This window comes from Acipenser ruthenus, chromosome 5 (genome assembly GCF_902713425.1).
Source record: "Acipenser ruthenus chromosome 5, fAciRut3.2 maternal haplotype, whole genome shotgun sequence".
Lineage (NCBI taxonomy): Eukaryota > Metazoa > Chordata > Actinopteri > Acipenseriformes > Acipenseridae > Acipenser > Acipenser ruthenus.
Genome location: NC_081193.1, coordinates 26,608,769 through 26,627,161, shown reverse-complemented (window position 1 = coordinate 26,627,161; position 18,393 = coordinate 26,608,769). Strand labels below are relative to the sequence as shown.

Below are 18,393 nucleotides of genomic sequence, written 5' to 3'. Positions count from 1 at the left end.
GGAATCATCCAGGTTCACTGAATTGTAGACCACCTGCTGACAAACCACTTGTAATCTGTAGGCATGTGACATTTACATTTTCTAGGGGACGAGGTACAGGATGACAGAAAATTCCCAAAATGGGCCATTCCATTTGATCTTGCTTCTTAAGATTTTATAAATGTCAGACTTCATTCGGAGTACTGAACTGATCCTTATCATTAGACAGCATTAAATAACATTTAGAAGATGAATAAAAATGCATGCAGGTAGAATCAAAAACACATTGTGTTGGTTCCAAAGACACCTGATATTCCACTGATCGGATAAAGCCCCATCACATGAGTACCTGGTCCTGTTTCATGGAGACAGACTGAAGAAAGCTTGGAAGATCAGTTGTGATAAGCATTTTGTATTCCAGCCTCCCCTGTATGCCTTTTGTAATACTTCCTTTATTAAACCTCAATCTGAATGGTGTCCTGGTGATGTTTTGTCTCGTTACCTAGGTTCGCTTTTTCAGTTCGAGTGTGCCAAACGAGGACCTTGACAAAGGAAAAAAAAAAAAAATCTGTTTTGTTATTTTAAAAGAAAACAAAAAATGTATTTCATTTATTATTTGCTTGGTTTATTAATATTGATGCTGGATTACAACTTTACAACAATAACGGGTGTAACATGGATCACGATTAGGTGGTTGTGAATGGGTGTTTGAAAACCAATTGTATTTTTCTTTTTTTTATCACAATTTATAATTACTTGACATACTGTGTTATTGCTTGCTGTCAATGGAGACTGATGGGGAGTGCATTCTCCACTCACTTTAGCCTTTTCCAGTATATTTATGTTGCACTCATGGCTTTCAAAAATGGAATTCAGCAATGACAAATGACTGAATATAAATTGGATGTTACCCTAAATAATCTGCATTTTCCAGTCTGACATGGCACGGCTTTTTATGCTTGACAATTTTCACAAGCACCATGTGTGTTGGAATGTCATTTCATTTTAATTGGTTTAACTCGTGCTAGCAGTGCGAGTTCATTCATTCAAAACGCAAGAAGTATTCAAGAAATGGAATTGAATTGTGCTGGATTCAAAGTAGTGAATATAAACTGCTGCTTAAAATATTATTAAATATTCCTTTACATTCTTAGCTAAATCCATCAGCACATATCTCTGTGATTGGTTATTGACTGCGGCTATGGCCAAAAGTTTTGCATCACCTAGAATTTTAGGTTTGAGACAGTTGTAGTCAAAAGTTTACATACCCCAATGAAAATGTACAACTTCTAGAAAGTTCTCAAAGAAGTTTAGGAAAAATCTTTTGTAGCACAAGTTTTGCTTTTGTGGATGAGGAAATGTTACAAGAAGTAGATGCCTAAAATTATTTATTTCAGCATTTTTCTTTTTGCAAAACTCAAAATGCTAATTCAAAAGTATTCATACCCTTTGATGCTATGATAGCATTGTCTACAATGTGCTAGAAATTTCAATATGATGATGCAGAACTTAATTCTAGAAAATGCTGGATTGTAGGTGAACATTCTTATAGTGTAAAAGGTTTATGCATAGGATGATCGCTGTCATTACCAATAAGTCAATATGGGAAAAAGTAAAGAGCTATCTGAAGACCTTAGGCAAAAGATTATTTATTGTTATAAAGCTAGGGAAGGATACAAGATTTCCAAGCGATCCCAATTTCAACTATCGTTTCTGTTATCAAGAAATACAAGACCCATGGTACTGTCACAACGCTCCCTCAGTCTGTAAGAAAGAAGGCTTTCACCAAGCATGGAAGTGATAATATCCTTTTATGGTTCTGTTTTTCCTCGAATGGCACAATATATTTAGCTCCAAAACATGGTAAAATGGTTTCCATAGCATACCAAAAGATATTGACCAGTCATCTGAAACCCTCCGCTTCAAAACTTGGTTTAAAGTGCAATTGGATCTTCCAACACAACAACAATCCAAAGCACACATCAAAATCTACTTCATAATGTTTAAAGAAAAACAAATCAAGGCTCTGGAATGGCCTAGTCAAAGACCCAATCTAAATCCGATTGAGAATCTTTGGTATGAGTTGAAGAAGGCTGTGCACAAGAGAAGTTTGAATGAACTGGAACAATTTTGCATTGAAAAATGGTCAAAAATCACAAAAAATCATTGACAAATATCCTAATGGTTGAAAGAGGTTATTATTGCTAAAGGTGCCTCAACTATTCACTTCATTTTCCTTGTTAGGGTATGAATAGTTTTGAATTAGCATTTTTGGAGTTTTGCAAAAAAAAAAAAAAAATGCTGATCTGTTTCTTGTAACTTTTGCTACAAAAGGTTTTTCTTATACTTATTTGTTTCAGAGAAAATTACTAGAAATTATACATTTCCATTTTGACTACAATTGTGTGTGTGTGTGTGTATATATATATATATATATATATATATATATATATATATATATATATATATATATATATATGTGAACAGAATTTAGATATTTTATTTAACATGTAATCAAAGTACAGAATTGTATCGCAAAAGTCTGCCAGAAGCCATAATAGTACTACAGTATTTCATGTTCGGTTTTCGAAATGACACAATTTTCAGTTTGTAGTATTCCATATACTTAACAGAAAAACTGACAAAGCAGTATGTAGTTTAGTTAACATTGTTCAGCAGGTTTCATTCGACTTTATGAAGCAAAATGTGTTAATTCGATAGGGTGATACAAAACATTTGGCCAGAGCTATATATAAATGTCATTACAGTTGGATCCAGTACCTTGGTACAACTCTGTGCTTTGGGTTCCAGTTCTTCCACTTTTGTTATCTGCTTTAGGAAATCAGATTCCTGCATTCCTGGCTGGGATCCCCGGCGTTTGAACACAGCTTTGGGGTTTGCCAGAATAACTTGAAGATTCACTGAAAATCCTTTAGAAAAAGAAAAAAAAAATTAAAAACCTTTGTGGAGTGCTACTGTAGTACCAATAATATTAGTTGAATTAAATCCTAACTGCATTATTTTGACCATAAAGTGATGTGCACAGTCATCCTTGCACACACAACACTGCAAACCAAAAAAGGTGCTAATATAAATTAATTCCACTTTTACTGTTGCATTGTTTCTTCATGTCAACTGTAAATGTGCTTAAATATATGGGTTGGCAATTTATGGTATCTGTATTGGGAATGAAAATAAATGTACTGTAGTTAGCATGGAAACACATTTACAATCAGATGTTTGATTACATGTTTCAAATTTACCAGTACATTCCAGAATTGTATTATTACTGTATAACACTGCTGTTGATTTCATTGATTATTTGATAAGACAGAAGGTACATATTTATTCTGCTCCCGCAGAAAGTCATATACCAGAATCCCAGCGGGGCAGTCTGCACTTCAACAGTGGCTTATACTGTCAGCAGCACAGGGATCGCAAGAAAGAACACAAGAGTATTGAATTCCTGTCTCCGTGATTGATCTAACCGAAGCAAAGTGTTATTGCCTCAGTCTGGGCTTCACAAACCATTGGAACCAGGGGAGCTTATCTAGTCCTTTCCGGTGGGCGTAAATAGGACAGACAGGACCCCTACTGGGACAAAGAAGGTGATCTTTATGAGAATTTATTGTCTGAATGGATCATTTCATACTCAACCAGTAACCGTGTATTAATTAAACAATAATACACAATTATTATTTATTTATAAGCAGACACCCTTATCCAGGGCGACTTACAGTTGTAAACAAAAATATATTTCAAGAATCACAGTACTAGTATTAATACAATTAAGAGCAAGAGCACGTGTGTTATCATGAGATATCTCCAAAACCCTTAATGCAAGCTTTCAGAAATTATCTTTACCATTACCAGTGACCAAGGTGAGATATCGCCACACCTTGGAAGTGGTGATATCTCATGGTAACACATAGACCCTGGCATGTGTTATTGCTTTTATTAAATGGGTCTATGAGTGTGTTGTTGATAAATAAAGAATACTTTTTTTAATAATTTTTATTTGTGTAAAAAAGTAGATCCACAATAACTAAAATTGTTAGCTTAACAATAAAACATTTGATTTTAAACTGTTTTGTATAATATTTTCTTTTTTGGGGCTTCGATGATGTTGACCTGGATGTTGCCATTCATTGTTTCAACGTGTATGTATGGGTTTTGTCCAGTAGATGGCGCTGCTGTTGTGACGTTTTGTTTTTAAATCAATGTCAATGTTCTTTTCAGTTAGCCAGTCACGGAAAACATTCATAGCCCATTTTGTCTGCCGCTTGGTGTTTTCCTCAGTTGTATTCATTTCTAGGTTATCTAAATCTGCTTCATTTACATCAGTATGGCGAGATGTTGACATTTGTTTTTCTTTTGGCTAGGGAGAAGTTCTCAGCCAATCAGAATCTAGTATAGTATCTAGTATTGTCACCATTGTTATTATTTATTATTATTATTTATTTCTTAGCAGACGCCCTTATCCAGGGCGACTTACAATCGTAATTATTGTTAAAATACCCATATACTGTCTAGCCCATATAAAAATATAATATATTAAACTGCATCCGAAAATTGTTGATAGTACTTCCTAAGGGGATTATGATTTTAGTTTGATATCACCACACTCTTTTACTGTCTTTTCCCTTTTACAAAATGATTGCAATTTAAAGACAAGCAAAAAAGAAAGAAAAAAATAGGCCATGCTGCTACTTGAAAGTATTACAGTTAAAAAATATATATCACTCCAGTGAGAAGAAACAGAGTGGAGATGAGTACAGGTTGTAACACATTATATAGTGTCATTTTGCCTCTTTCACTGTAAATAAGTAGAGTACTATTTATAATTAATGAGACCACTATTAAGTCATCACAAGGCTGATGCCAGAACACTCGGTTCCACGGCACAAAAATAAGTAGTGGCTGTTTTTTTTTTTAAATCTGAGAAATGTTCAAATGCAATTACTTTAAGCAAAACATATTGAACAAATATTGAAATGCTTTTTTTATAAAAAAATAAAAAAAAGAAAAGCAAAATAAAATGGGTACAAAAAATAAATGAGAATCGATTTCTACCCCTGATTTCCCATTTTAGTTCTTGTTTCTATTTCACTTTTTATGCACACTGGCAGCATATTATTACACTTCTGTTGATCACAGAAACAGCAGCAGGGGTGAAGAAACTGCATCTGTTTTTAAGTTTCACATTGTAGGTACATTATGTACTTGCATGGACACCATGCTGTGCCTGAAACAGGTGCTCAGTCCTCAAGCCTTTATTAAAATAATATAAAAAAAAAACAAGCTAGTACTCCTAGTCAGTGTTGTAACCATAGCTGACATTCTACCGAGATCAAACTTAGGTTTCAAGCTATGGCTGCAGTATTTACTATTCAACCTCCAAATCTATGTTACACGGCAAACCAACAGAGAAAATTGAGTCTTTTGTACTTTACCAGAATTTTTACATGAGCATCAGCATTGATGATGCAAAAAAACAACCGAGGATATGACCTCAGTGTCCTCATAGCTAGTTACGGCTGTGCTCCTAGTGCTGCATTCACTGAACCCCAGGTGCTACTATGCCAACTGTATATTGTTTGGGGTAAATTTGGGACACACATGAGTGAAAAGCTCTTGTTTAAAAGAGAAAGAAATATCTTTGCTCCTTCTTTTCTAAAATACTTCTATCATTTGTAAACATTTTATGTTTTTTTTTTTTTTGGCAATGTGATAATTGCATGTTCAGGCTTAAAATGGTTTATTTTAGAATAAAAAATATGAAGGACCTGCTATAAACCAAATAAAGATTCATTGTCATCTCAATCTAATTTATTTTCAACAATTTATAACATTTCAACCAGTTTACACTTGCTGCTTCTGCATTGAAATAAAAAACATTTACCATGTACTGAAATGAGCCATCTGAGCAAGTAGCACAATTTGGGTCGATTAACAACATTTAGTAATGGCTGCCTTCCAGGTATCCTTAGTCAGTGGTAATGGTAAAGACAATTTCTGAAAGCTTGCCATAAGGGTTTTGTGCAGTATAATCTCAAGAAAGGTACAGAATGGTATTTTGTTTCCCCTAATACAGACATTAACAATATGAGATGGGTCTATGTTATATTTCCAAGTAAATGTATAAGCAATCCAAGGTGAACCAAAAACAACTGAATATAAACTGTATGCATTTATACATTGCAATTATCAACACAAACAAAGACAATGTGGAAAAAAAAATGTGAATGTGTCACAGAATTCTAATAATAATTCTCATGGGTGTGTGTGTGTGTGTGTATATATATATATATATATATATATATATATATATATATATATATATATATATATATATATATATATAATATACAGACGTGCTCAAATTTGTTGGTACCCTTACAACTCATTGAAATAATGCTTCATTCCTCCTGAAAAGTGATGAAATTAAAAGCTATTTTATCATGTATACTTGCATGCCTTTGGTATGTCATAGAATAAAGCAAAGAAGCTGTGAAAAGAGATTAATTATTGCTTATTCTACAAAGATATTCTAAAATGGCCTGGACACATTTGTTGATACCCCTTAGAAAAGATAATAAATAATTGGATTATAGTGATATTTCAAACTAATTAGTTTCTTTAATTAGTATCACACATGTCTCCAATCTTGTAATCAGTCATTCAGCCTATTTAAATGGAGAAAAGTAGTCACTGTGCTGTTTGGTATCATTGTGTGCACCACACTGAACATGGACCAGAGAAAGCAAAGAAGAGAGTTGTCTGAGGAGATCAGAAAGAAAATAATAGACAAGCATGGTAAAGGTAAAGGCTACAAGACCATGTCCACGCAGCTTGATGTTCCTGTGACAACAGTTGCAAATATTATTAAGAAGTTTAAGGTCCATGGAACTGTAGCCAACCTCCCTGGGCACGGCCGCAAGAGGAAAATCGACCCCAGAGTGAACAGAAGGATAGTGCGAATGGTAGAAAAAGAACCAAGGATAACTGCCAAAGAGATACAAGCTGAACTCCAAGGTGAAGGTACGTCAGTTTCTGATCGCACCATCCGCCACTTTTTGAGCGAAAGTGGGATCCATGGAAGAAGACCCAGGAGGACTCCACTTTTGAAAGAAAAACATAAAAAAGCCAGACTGGAATTTGCTAAAATGCATATTGACAAGCCACAATCCTTCTGGGAGAATGTCCTTTGGACAGATGAGTCAAAACTGGAGCTTTTTGGCAAGTCACATCAGCTCTATGTTCACAGACGAAAAAATGAAGCTTTCAAAGAAAAGAACACCATACCTACAGTGAAACACGGAGGAGGCTCGGTTATGTTTTGGGGCTGCTTTGCTGCGCCTGGCACAGGGTGCCTTGAATCTGTGCAGGGCACAATGAAATCTCAAGACTATCAAGGCATTCTGGAGCGAAACGTCCTGCCCAGTGTCAGAAAGCTCTGTCTCAGTCGCAGGTCATGGGTCCTCCAACAGGATAATGACCCAAAACACACAGCTAAAAGCACCCAAGAATGGATAAGAACAAAACATTGGACTATTCTGAAGTGGCCTTCTATGAGTCCTGATCTGAATCCTATCGAACATCTATGGAAAGAGCTGAAACTTGCAGTCTGGAGAAGGCACCCATCAAACCTGAGACAGCTGGAGCAGTTTGCTCAGGAAGAGTGGGCCAAACTACCTGTTAACAGGTGCAGAAGTCTCATTGAGAGCTACAGAAAACGTTTGATTGCAGTGATTGCAATCATTTTTGTCCATGCCATTTTCATTTGTTTTCTTATTTACAATATTATGTTGAATAAAAAATCAAAAGCAAAGTCTGATTTCTATTAAATATGGAATAAACAATGGTGGATGCCCTTTTGTCAGTTTCAAGTTATTTCAGAGAAAATTGTGCATTCTTCGTTTTTTGTGGAGGGGTACCAACAAATTTGAGCACGTCTGTGTGTGTGTGTGTATATATATATATATATATATATATATATATATATATATATATATATATATATATATATATATATATATATATATATATACACACAGGGTAATTATAGTCATTGGTGGGACATAAAAGGCCCTGTAGTTGATCCACAGTATAATCACCCCATATACAGTATAATTAGACAGTCAATCAAGCTGTTTAAAATACTTTGGGGGTGATGTAAGTATAGTTGAAGTGTAAATAATTGCGTGTGCAAAATTCAAATTCCATTGCGGCCAGGCAATTGCTTTGCACTGCGTCCTATGTAAGCTTAAGAGCAATGCAAATTACTCAACACACATAAATAATGATCCCGGTCCGCAATTATGATAATGAGGGTCTCAGTGAGTGCATCGGTCTATTTAGCGACTGCACTCCAGAGTTAGGAGTACAGAGCAGCGGTCGCTGTATGAGGAAGGGCAGCAAAGTCCTCTTGCCACACAGAAAAGAAAAGTAAAGTTTTCTGAGAAGGAGCTGAGAGTTCTTACGGCTGAGGTCACTCAGCATGAAACAGAATTGTTTGGAAAACCCTCAACCAACATCAGTTATGCTAGTATCCTTAGGAAATTTTTCATTATTGGTTTGGAACCTGCCCTTTTTACCATGACATCCAGAAAGTTGTCTAGAACTCTGGAAAAGGTGGATTGGACTATCCCTCCAGACATTCCAACGGCAGTCTGAAAGGAACCAGAGGCTAAGTAGTGCAGAGAGCACAGCACTTTCACATGTGCAGGGATAGCGGTCCCTAGATTGACGCTGGGGTCTAGCTCATCCCTCAATTCAGCCACTAGGTCTAGGATGACCTGCGGATTGAGATGATAACACTTTAGCACCGCATCCTCCGGCACCCCAAACAAAGTGACCCTGGGATTGAATATGCAGGGTCTTCTTCATCGTCCTTCTCCTCCGAACGTGTTTCTGCCTCTCCTCAACAAGAGCCAAGTGTCGCCGCATCAGGAAGTGTACCACAGCAGCCATCCTGAGGTCAATGACAGGTCTCAGCAGGTGTGTGCTTTTATACAGCTACAATGGTTTGCACCTTGTAAGAAGAGGTGTAAAATTTTTGGTGGGTCAGCAATTGCCTAAGTGCAAGGCAAAATTCTTACATCACATTATAATGTCTGTGTCCGCTTAGTATCCAGATCCCACCCAATTCCATGCTCTTTTTTTTATTTGAATGCATTTCAGTATAATTTAGTGGATTAATGATGGCAAAGTGTAAATTTTATAGCAGGTGGAGAACATCATAGGAACACCATTCTTTACATACGGCACATTTTTTGCGGCCGGTAAAATCAGACTTTACGGCTGTTAAACACGATTTACGGCAGCATGATGGAGGTTTTGCACCCGCAAATCACTTTGTGTGTTTCCTTACATCACCCCCTAAATGCATTAAAACATGCTGATTCTGCTGCTTACTAAAAGGAGTGGGTTACATTGCTCTTTTCTATACTTGAAATCTCAGTAGGCAATGCGGCTTTAACACTAATGGGGACAGTCCATCTGTCATCTCAGGTTTAACACTGGCGGGGAAAGTCCATCTGTCATCTCAGGTTTAACACTGGTGGGGACAGTCCATCTGTCATCTCAGGTTTAACACTGGTGGGGACAGTCCATCTGTCATCTCAGGTTTAACACTGGTGGGGACAGTCCATCTGTCATCTCAGGTTTAACACTGGTGGGGACAGTCCATCTGTCATCTCAGGTTTAACACTGGTGGGGACAGTCCATCTGTCATCTCAGGTTTAACACTGGTGGGGACAGTCCATCTGTCATCTCAGGTTTAACACTGGTGGGGACAGTCCATCTGTCATCTCAGGTTTAACACTGGTGGGGACAGTCCATCTGTCATCTCAGGTTTAACACTGGTGGGGACAGTCCATCTGTCATCTCAGGTTTAACACTGGTGGGGACAGTCCATCTGTCATCTCAGGTTTAAAGATGTTCATTCACAGACAGCTTGATGAAGGCCATCTGGCAGAAATGTTGCTCTTTTTTTAACTTTGTTCTTTTTAAATAATAAATAATAAAGAATAGAAATGTGATCTACGATCCATTATTATGACATTGCACCTCTACTTGCATTAATTGTGAACTATATTGGGGTATTTGGAAGACTGATCCCGGAGGCAGCCCCCAGGAATGGAAATACTGGTAAATAAATCAAAAACCTGGTGTGCGATACAGGCTTCACATATCAGACATTTGTGCACAAAATACTCTGGTCCTCCATTGTGGACATTTCCATTATTAATGCAACATTACCTAGTAGGGTTTCACAAGCTACAGAAAAGGGATCTTTCTATGAAGGGAATGGAGTCATTTATCAGCTGATGTTAGTGTTTATACTTTCATTCTTAGGTTATTTATTTATTTACTCATTCAAGCTTTCTTCCATTCTGATAAGTAATGAAAAGAAACAATAATTACATGAAATTGACACTGAGGTGAGATAACATTGATAGTAACCTACCTGCCATGTCAATGGCAAAGGGCCTGTCTGCTCTCCAGCCCGTGTACCAGCCCACCACTCTGCCTTTGTCCACTAGGGGGCGTTCATACCGACGGCCACCCACCAGACCCACTGGCCACACTGACACCTTCCGTGTTGAGCGCATCTGCAACCGCAGCCAGAAGGACGATTGTGTTACACATCAGGTTTTTTATGATTTTTTTTTTTTTTAATGATTAAGGAACATATGATAACCATCAAATATTTACTGCATTACTGAATTGTAACGTAAGTCTTTCTGGTTGAGACTAATTAATCAACTATTAAAAATACTGCAGTGCTGTACTATATTCATGATGTGCAAATAAATGTTGGAACTGTTGTTCCTGACACAGTGCCACCAGGTGGCCAAATACCGTAAAAGAAGCAAGGGTCTTAAGTGGATAATTCTTCATACTTCGATTAGCATTATTACAATACTGCACTATCAAAACACATACAGTTCCCCTAAGTATAATAATAAAAAAAATGTATTTCAACATTGAGCAACGCGTCTGTTTTATTACACCACCTTCCTGTATCAAGAATAATATAGTAACTCAGATGTGAAAAGATGTGTATCTGCAGCTGGCCTGTCATATTATTTCAAATATATGTCCTTGAAAGCTCCTTTACTGGCATTATGTCCCCAGCTGTGAGCTGTGAATATTTGAGATCATTAAATGTTTAAAACCTAACGTTTCCAAAACTGATTCAAACTTAGCTATTTGGTATTCTAGCTCCACAAACGATTTTATTCACATGGCATATATTGTCACTCTAGCTGTTCCCTTGACTGCCTCTCAGCAGGGTTATACCTCTGAATGTAGAGTCTTAATGGGCTTATAGTGTTGCCACCATGCATCTTGTCTCCAGTAGCAGAGCTATGGAATCAGGGGCTAACAGAGCTCCTTTGCCTTTTTATTCTGACCAAGTAAATGCCAGGCTGCTCCAGGCAGAATTCTCCATTGTTATTTCCCTCTAGGCTGTATCCACTTCCACAGTGGATTGCACCTTAGGGCTCCCAATCAAAAAGTGAGGTATGATTTGGGACTGATGCATCTAAAAGACTTAAATACTCCTTTAATGGGATGGCACAGTCAGCGGAGGTGTTTGTGTCTGGTTAGGGTTTGTGTAAGGTACATATTGTTTTTGTTTAAATTAGTGGGCTGTTGTGCATAGACATTGTTAGAGTACAATTAAGATAAGACCATATCCAAATGTGGAGGCGGTTGAATCTGGGTAGGGTCGAGGGTAAAGGGTATGTTAGGGTTAAAACAATCTGTGTTGATGCCAGGGTAAGTATTTGCTTTGGGATTAGCTAGGACATTTTGATTTTGATATTGATATTGTTGAGGCGCAAAGCTAATGGCTAAGCTATTTGGATGTTTTGGGTTTTTTTTTCATTTACTGTGATCAGACGAAAAACACAGCCTGTCAAAATCATATCCATGTTTAACTTAAGAAGTGTGTAAAATAACCTTTGTAATGTATTGTTCCCTTTCAAGTACGAAATGTAACCTCATAAATATCCGAATCATGAAAATTGTATACCAAAGCTGCTCTTTGAGCCTGTGACGCAGTCGTGACTCTGTCCCTGAGGGATGAAAAGGACTGCGCTCACAGATCTCAGCGTCATTTTTTCTTTCAAGACTGACCTGATCGGACAGCCTTGTTCAGTACCGTCCCGGAACCGTCCCTGTACCAATCTGTTGCTAAAGTCACTGAATTGGTCCTGAACTGACCTGGTACCATCCCAGTACGGACCCGACTAAACTCACCAAACCAGTACCGAACCGGCCTGGTGCCGACCAGGTTCCAAACCAGTAATGAACCAGTTCTGACCAGTACCCACCCGTTACTGACCCGGTTCCAGCCTGCTACCAACCCGGTGCCAAGGTAGGTAGCACGACAAGGAAATCCATCTTTGATGAGGAGCCTGCCGTCTCCGAACCGGTACAGAACCGATCCCATTCGGGTCTTGACCTGCCCGGTCGATATATATAAGCAGATTGAAGCAGCAACTGTACATTGCATTGCTTGCTTCTTGCATCATGCCTGGGTTCCATCCCTGTGAGACATGCAAGGCCAATCTGCCTGACAGGTGCTCTTCCTGCCTGGGCCCAGAGCATTCCAAGGAGGCGCTAGTTAACTGCAGTTTCTGCAAGGTTTGTGCCCCTTTCTCCAAGCGCACGCAGGAGATGAGGTTGTCCCACATCTCTAGGAGACGGGCGATCAAGAGTTGATGTTCCCATCTGAGGACATGGAGTCGGACAGAAGTCGCAGGCCAAGCCACAGGCTAAGCAGCAGCCCCAGGAATTTGCTGCCACAGGTCCAGGGACCCTTCTCAGGGAGCCATCTGGACTACTGCTGTCAGTGCACCACAGACATCTGGCTGCTTACTACCATTCAGACCGGCTATTTGCTGCAATGCAAGCACGGTCACGGACACACAGGATGCCGCTGTGGTGTCTCAGAAGGTAGCACCTCTGCTGCAAAAATGGCCTATTTGCATGATATACCCCCTCGAGTTGGAAAAAGGGTTCTACTCCAGCTACTTCCTCAGACCAATCCTCGACCTCAGACAGGTGAACCTGTATCAGAACTGGTTCAAGATGTTGACAATGTAACAGCAATTAATCAGGCCAAGTGACTGGTTCACCATGGTGGACCTAAAGGACATCTATTTCCACATCCCCATAAATCCAGCGCACAGGAAGTACCTGTAGTTTGCCTTTCAGGGATCAGCGTACAAGTTCTGTATCTTGTCATTTGGTCTCTCCCTAGCTCCACATGCCTTCTCGAAGTGCATGGATTCTGGCCCCATTGAGACTCAAAGGCATTAGAGTTCTCAATTATCTGGACAACTGGCTAATCTGTGTTGAGTCACCAGCACAGGCAGAGGCCAACAGTGAATTTGTCACCGGCCACCTCCAAAGGTTGGGCCTTACAGTGAATCATGCGAAGAGCTAGCTGACCTTTCCAGACAGCCTCCTATCTGGAGTGTACTTGGACTCCGAGTCCATGCTGGTCACATTCCAGAAACTTCTGGGCCTGATAGCAGCAGCTTCCCAGACCCTTCCATACATCAACCACCAGGGCGGCGTCAGGTCAGCCAGTCTCCATTGTGTGGCCCGCGAGCTTTTGCTGTGGGCGCACAAGAACATCCTCTCACTGCGGGCAGTGCATCTGCCGGGGTGACCAACGGGGCGGTGGACCTCCTCTCGAGAGGTCACCAGCAGCTCAGAGTGGAGGCTTCACCCCGAGGTGGTAAGCCTCACATGGGAGAGTTTTGGGATTGCAGAGATAGATCTCTTTGCCTCCCAGGAATCAACACACTGTCCCCTCTGGTTCCCTATAGGAGTGACCTGCTCAGCCAGATACAGGGGACCTTATGGCATCCTGACACATCGAGCCTGCAGCTCTGGGTCTGGCCCCTGAACGGCTTCATTTAAGACTTGACTTGACTTAACTCTTTACTCCCTGTGACTCAACTCGACTCGATTCCCAATGTTTGTGACTCGATTACAACACTGATTTTAGCATATATTAATATAAGACATTATATAAACTGGCTTTTCCTAGGGTAAATGTGAAGCAACCAGCCATAAACACAGGATTATGTCAAATATGTCAAAATTAAAGCAGGTCTGACTATTCCATCAGGACTGAACTAGAAAAAAAACTGCTACTGACAATCTAATGGTTATAGTAATGAAACACTTGCAAAATAACTACAGCTGTTCATTTCCACTGGGAGTTAGTCTTTCCGTCATCTATTATTTACTGAAATAATTTATATTCACTCAATATGGTGTATGCATACCATTAAAGACTGCTGGTTTACAGATATTAATTTAAAAACAAAACTAGTAACTATTATTATTATTATTTATTTATTTATTTATTTATTTATTTATTTATTTATTTATTCCTTAGCAGACGCCCTTACCCAGGGCGGCTTACATTTGTATATATAACAGATGGAGTCTTGATTCCTCTCGCTATATTAGTATCCACTATGATAACTGACACCACATTTTAAGCCAAGTAAAAGCTTAAATTAAAATTCAAAATTCTTGTTTCTTTACGTGTAGATTATATTATCACAAACTAAAATGTTAACAGTCAATTAAAAAACAAAGACAACAAAGTCAACACTGTGGTTGTTGAAATTCAAAACACGGTTTCCAACATCACAAATCACACTGCTTAAATGCAAACTGATGTAAAACTACAGGTATTGTGCAAAGGAGCGTAAAATCAACACATGTAAAAGTAGATTTCTTTCATAGTAGAAACATACAAAGTGGATGGAATCATCTGCACAGGTTTTAATATACAGAGACTGGGCATGAAAGACCCCATAAAGTGCAGAATGTTGTTTTATATTAAATAAGACATTCTCCAACAAGTATGGCACATGAAACACATTTTGGGGATACAAATAAATAATATAAATTTTATATATATATATATATATATATATATATATATATATATATATATATATATATATATATATATATATATATATATATATATATATATATTTCTGCAAGGGCGGGTACTTACTATTTGCAAGACAATACATCTATAAAACAAGGTGATTATCTGTGTAAAGGAAAACAAACGTTTAGAATGGTTTTCTGTGGATTATACAGTACCTATAGTCTTCACCTATCCTTGCAAATTGCCTGTCGTCTTTATCCATCCATCCATCAACCCCCCCCCCCACCCACCCACCCACCCACACCCCCCCGCTCTCTCTCTGCTTTCATCGTGTCTGTCTTAAAGACTTGCTGCTAATGCATTTCTTCAAGGAAAATCAAAACCAGTAAATTGCAAAGGTAAAGCAGGGAAAACAGCGAGGAAAGACAGAGACACGATCAATAATCAAAACCATGAAAAAAAGTGCATGCCACTTAAAACACGTGTTTTACAATAATAACGAATCAAGACGTGCAAAGCATGTAGAAATAAATAACAATAATACAAAAAATAATATGAAATAACAAAATATGTTAAACAGATAAATGGTTAATGTGTGGGGGTGTGAATGTGTACCTCCTCAAAGAGCTCCAGACTGTAAGTGTTGTCATCATCTGCAAAAAAAACGATCCCGAAGTCCCGAGGGGAACGGTGCTGCCGGAGCCAGCCGAGCCCCGCGTTCCTTTGTTCGGTAGCCCTCGGTAACCCAGCTCGCTTATACCTCCTGGGGGTCAGCACATGCAGGTGTGTGTAAGGGACCCCCGAGCGCGCTAAGAAGCGGGATACGAGCTCCGTTCGCATGTTAGAATCCTCCACAACAATCCAATGGAAACGGGGTACTTGGCGAAAAGTGTTAGCCAAGCGGGTGAGCTCCGCTTTCTGCACCGCCCGACTGTATGTAGGAGTTATGGCATAGATTGTTGGCAAAGACGATTGATTATTATTGCCATTGTGGGTTGCTCTGTCCAGTCGCTGTGAATTTCCGAGTCTTGAGAAATAAAGATGCGCTGGGCTCCTGGCTAAGGATCGGTTAGTGTCAATGTGTATCATTATAATTACTATCAGAACCCAAGGCAGAAGGATAAAGAACCGACTGTAAAACAGAGATTTCATGATGTATTGGATCAGTGAAAAAGTCGACTTGGGTTTATAAATAAATATATATAGGATATATATATATATAAAAAAAGAAATCCAGTACACCAGTGTTTCTTTGCGTATTATTATTATTATTATTATTATTATTATTATTATTATTATTATTATTATTATTATTATTATTATTATTATTATTATTATACCTCACTCTGCTTGATATTCGGGCAAGCATGCCCATTAACTGACACCCTTGACAAAAGAAAAAAAAAACATTTTACTAATTACAGTATTCTAAACCAAAGGGTGAAATTCGCGCCCTATACATTATTCAAGCAAACACTGCTAATCTAGCTCAACAGTAGTAGATCCACCAGAAAGTGAATGACACGCACATATTCAGCTGTGAAACGTGGTGGTCGTCCAATTCATGTTTTTGTGCCCATCCAAGTTTTTATTCCAACACGCTCGCTTCAGTAAAAAATACCTCGCATATTGATGTTTTACATTTGTCAAAAGCTGAGTAATGAGTCCTTTATCTGTGGAACTACTTCGAAATGTAGATTTTTGTTTTTCAATAAAGAAAGGTAATGATGTTTCAAAACCAAAACGAAGTAACACTAACAGGTTAGTTCAACACAGTAGCATTACAGTGCGGTACAGACTGTACTCTCGGGTCTTCTTAGTCACAACATCTTACGCCAATAGACATGGACAGACTTTAAAAGTACCATACAGTATGTTTAGCTTGTGAGAAAGATTGTTTTTCTTTCTTCAGGGTATATTCTTTGAGTTGTCCTGAAAATGATGTAACAGGCTATAAGTTCCTGGAAATCTCCAAGCAGCTGGCGCTCAACCATGGAACGAGGCGAGCATCAAGAGTAACTGACGAGAGAGAGAGAGAGAGAGAGAGAGAGAGAGAGAGAGAGAGAGAGAGAGAGAGGAATAACGGTGTTGAAGATTTGTTTTGCTGTGCCCTGAAAAAAACGCGAGTCTACAGAGATTTGAGAGAAAAGCTTCGCCTGTTCACCAGCAGAGCACTCCAGAGAGAGAGAGAGAGAGAGAGAGAGAGAGAGAGAGAGAGAGAGAGAGAGAGAGAGAGAGAGAGAGAGAGAGAGAGAGAGAGAGAGAAGGGGGAGGGGCATCTATAATTTAAAAGGTATTTATAATGAAAGAATATTCAAATCCAATATGATTTTTGGAATGCGTTTTACACATTGAGCAATGAAGAATATAGATTACAGAATATTGAGCACATGTACGTAAATTAAATAATGGCAATAATATTTATAAAATATGCCCATTCCATCTATCTATCTGTCTGTCTGTCTATTTATCTGACAGAGACAAGCATACACTATATATTTGTCATATACAGGACAGGTTGTTTATTTTAAATGTGTGTTTTTTTATCAAGACCATGTACACACTTTTTTTAATAAGACAACTCAAGAAGCTGGAGTGTTTTCTGCATAATATAACCTGCAAATAGTTTCTAATGTATATATAGCCCACGTTGTCATTTAGATAAACATTTAAAGAAAATGAACAACACATTCTTGGTAAATGGAGAAACCACATGCTTAGTCTTTCTTTTAAGAACAAAAAGCACAAATACAATATTTTATTATGATTATGAACTGAGTCCATATGTCTTTTTGTCATACAAACGTTTTTATTTCTGCATTTTATAAAGTTGTTTTTGTTTTTTTCATATTTTTCTCTTCTTTTTATTTACATCTTGCTTTCCTTTCAGAACCACCCGTGCATGGTCTAAAAAGTTTGAGAACCATTGAATTAAAAGAACAAATTTAAACAAGAATATTAGGAACTGCCAGAAATACATAGTCCTAAAATGTATTAAACATAATCAATAATAATAATGTTTAAAATATTTCAAAACAATTGACCTTGTACATAGGGTAGAAATGGTGCCGCAAATGTGTTCCAATTAATTATATAACAACACTAAAACCTGAGATCACTGTAATGATATCTCTCCAACTGCAATTGCAATGCAGTAAAATTACAATTACAAAGCAGTAAAAATGCAATTACAGAAGGGAGTTTAATTAGGGACCAATTACAGTAAGAAAGTGGTAGGTTACTGCAGATTATATATATATATATATATATATATATATATATATATATATATATATATATAAAGACCTTTTTTTTTTTACAAAAAGACCATTAAAGGTAAAAGTACTCGACATCAGTGCGCTTCTGATCAGCTTTAAAGACAGCCTCCAAAGAGCTACCTTTTTAACTACCAGCCCTTTGAAAAATAGCAGTAAATTCTACAAAATCAATATGTTCTCAAGACAAGATGTGCC

General features: G+C 38.0%; 1 protein-coding gene across 1 annotated transcript; it reads right to left on the bottom strand.

Annotated features, from left to right (window-relative positions):
* Window positions 1-64: 64 nt before the first annotated feature.
* On the bottom strand, window positions 65-17,079 carry LOC117402715 (galactosylgalactosylxylosylprotein 3-beta-glucuronosyltransferase 2-like). The gene is made up of 4 exons (XM_034004109.3): window positions 15,536-17,079; window positions 10,451-10,595; window positions 2,761-2,909; window positions 65-521 (listed from the first exon to the last, which is right to left on the bottom strand). The coding sequence occupies exons 1-4, from the start codon at window positions 16,070-16,072 to the stop codon at window positions 435-437; spliced, it is 918 nt and encodes a 305-aa protein (XP_033860000.2). The 5' UTR covers window positions 16,073-17,079; the 3' UTR covers window positions 65-434.
* Between the last annotated feature and the right edge of the window lie 1,314 nt (window positions 17,080-18,393).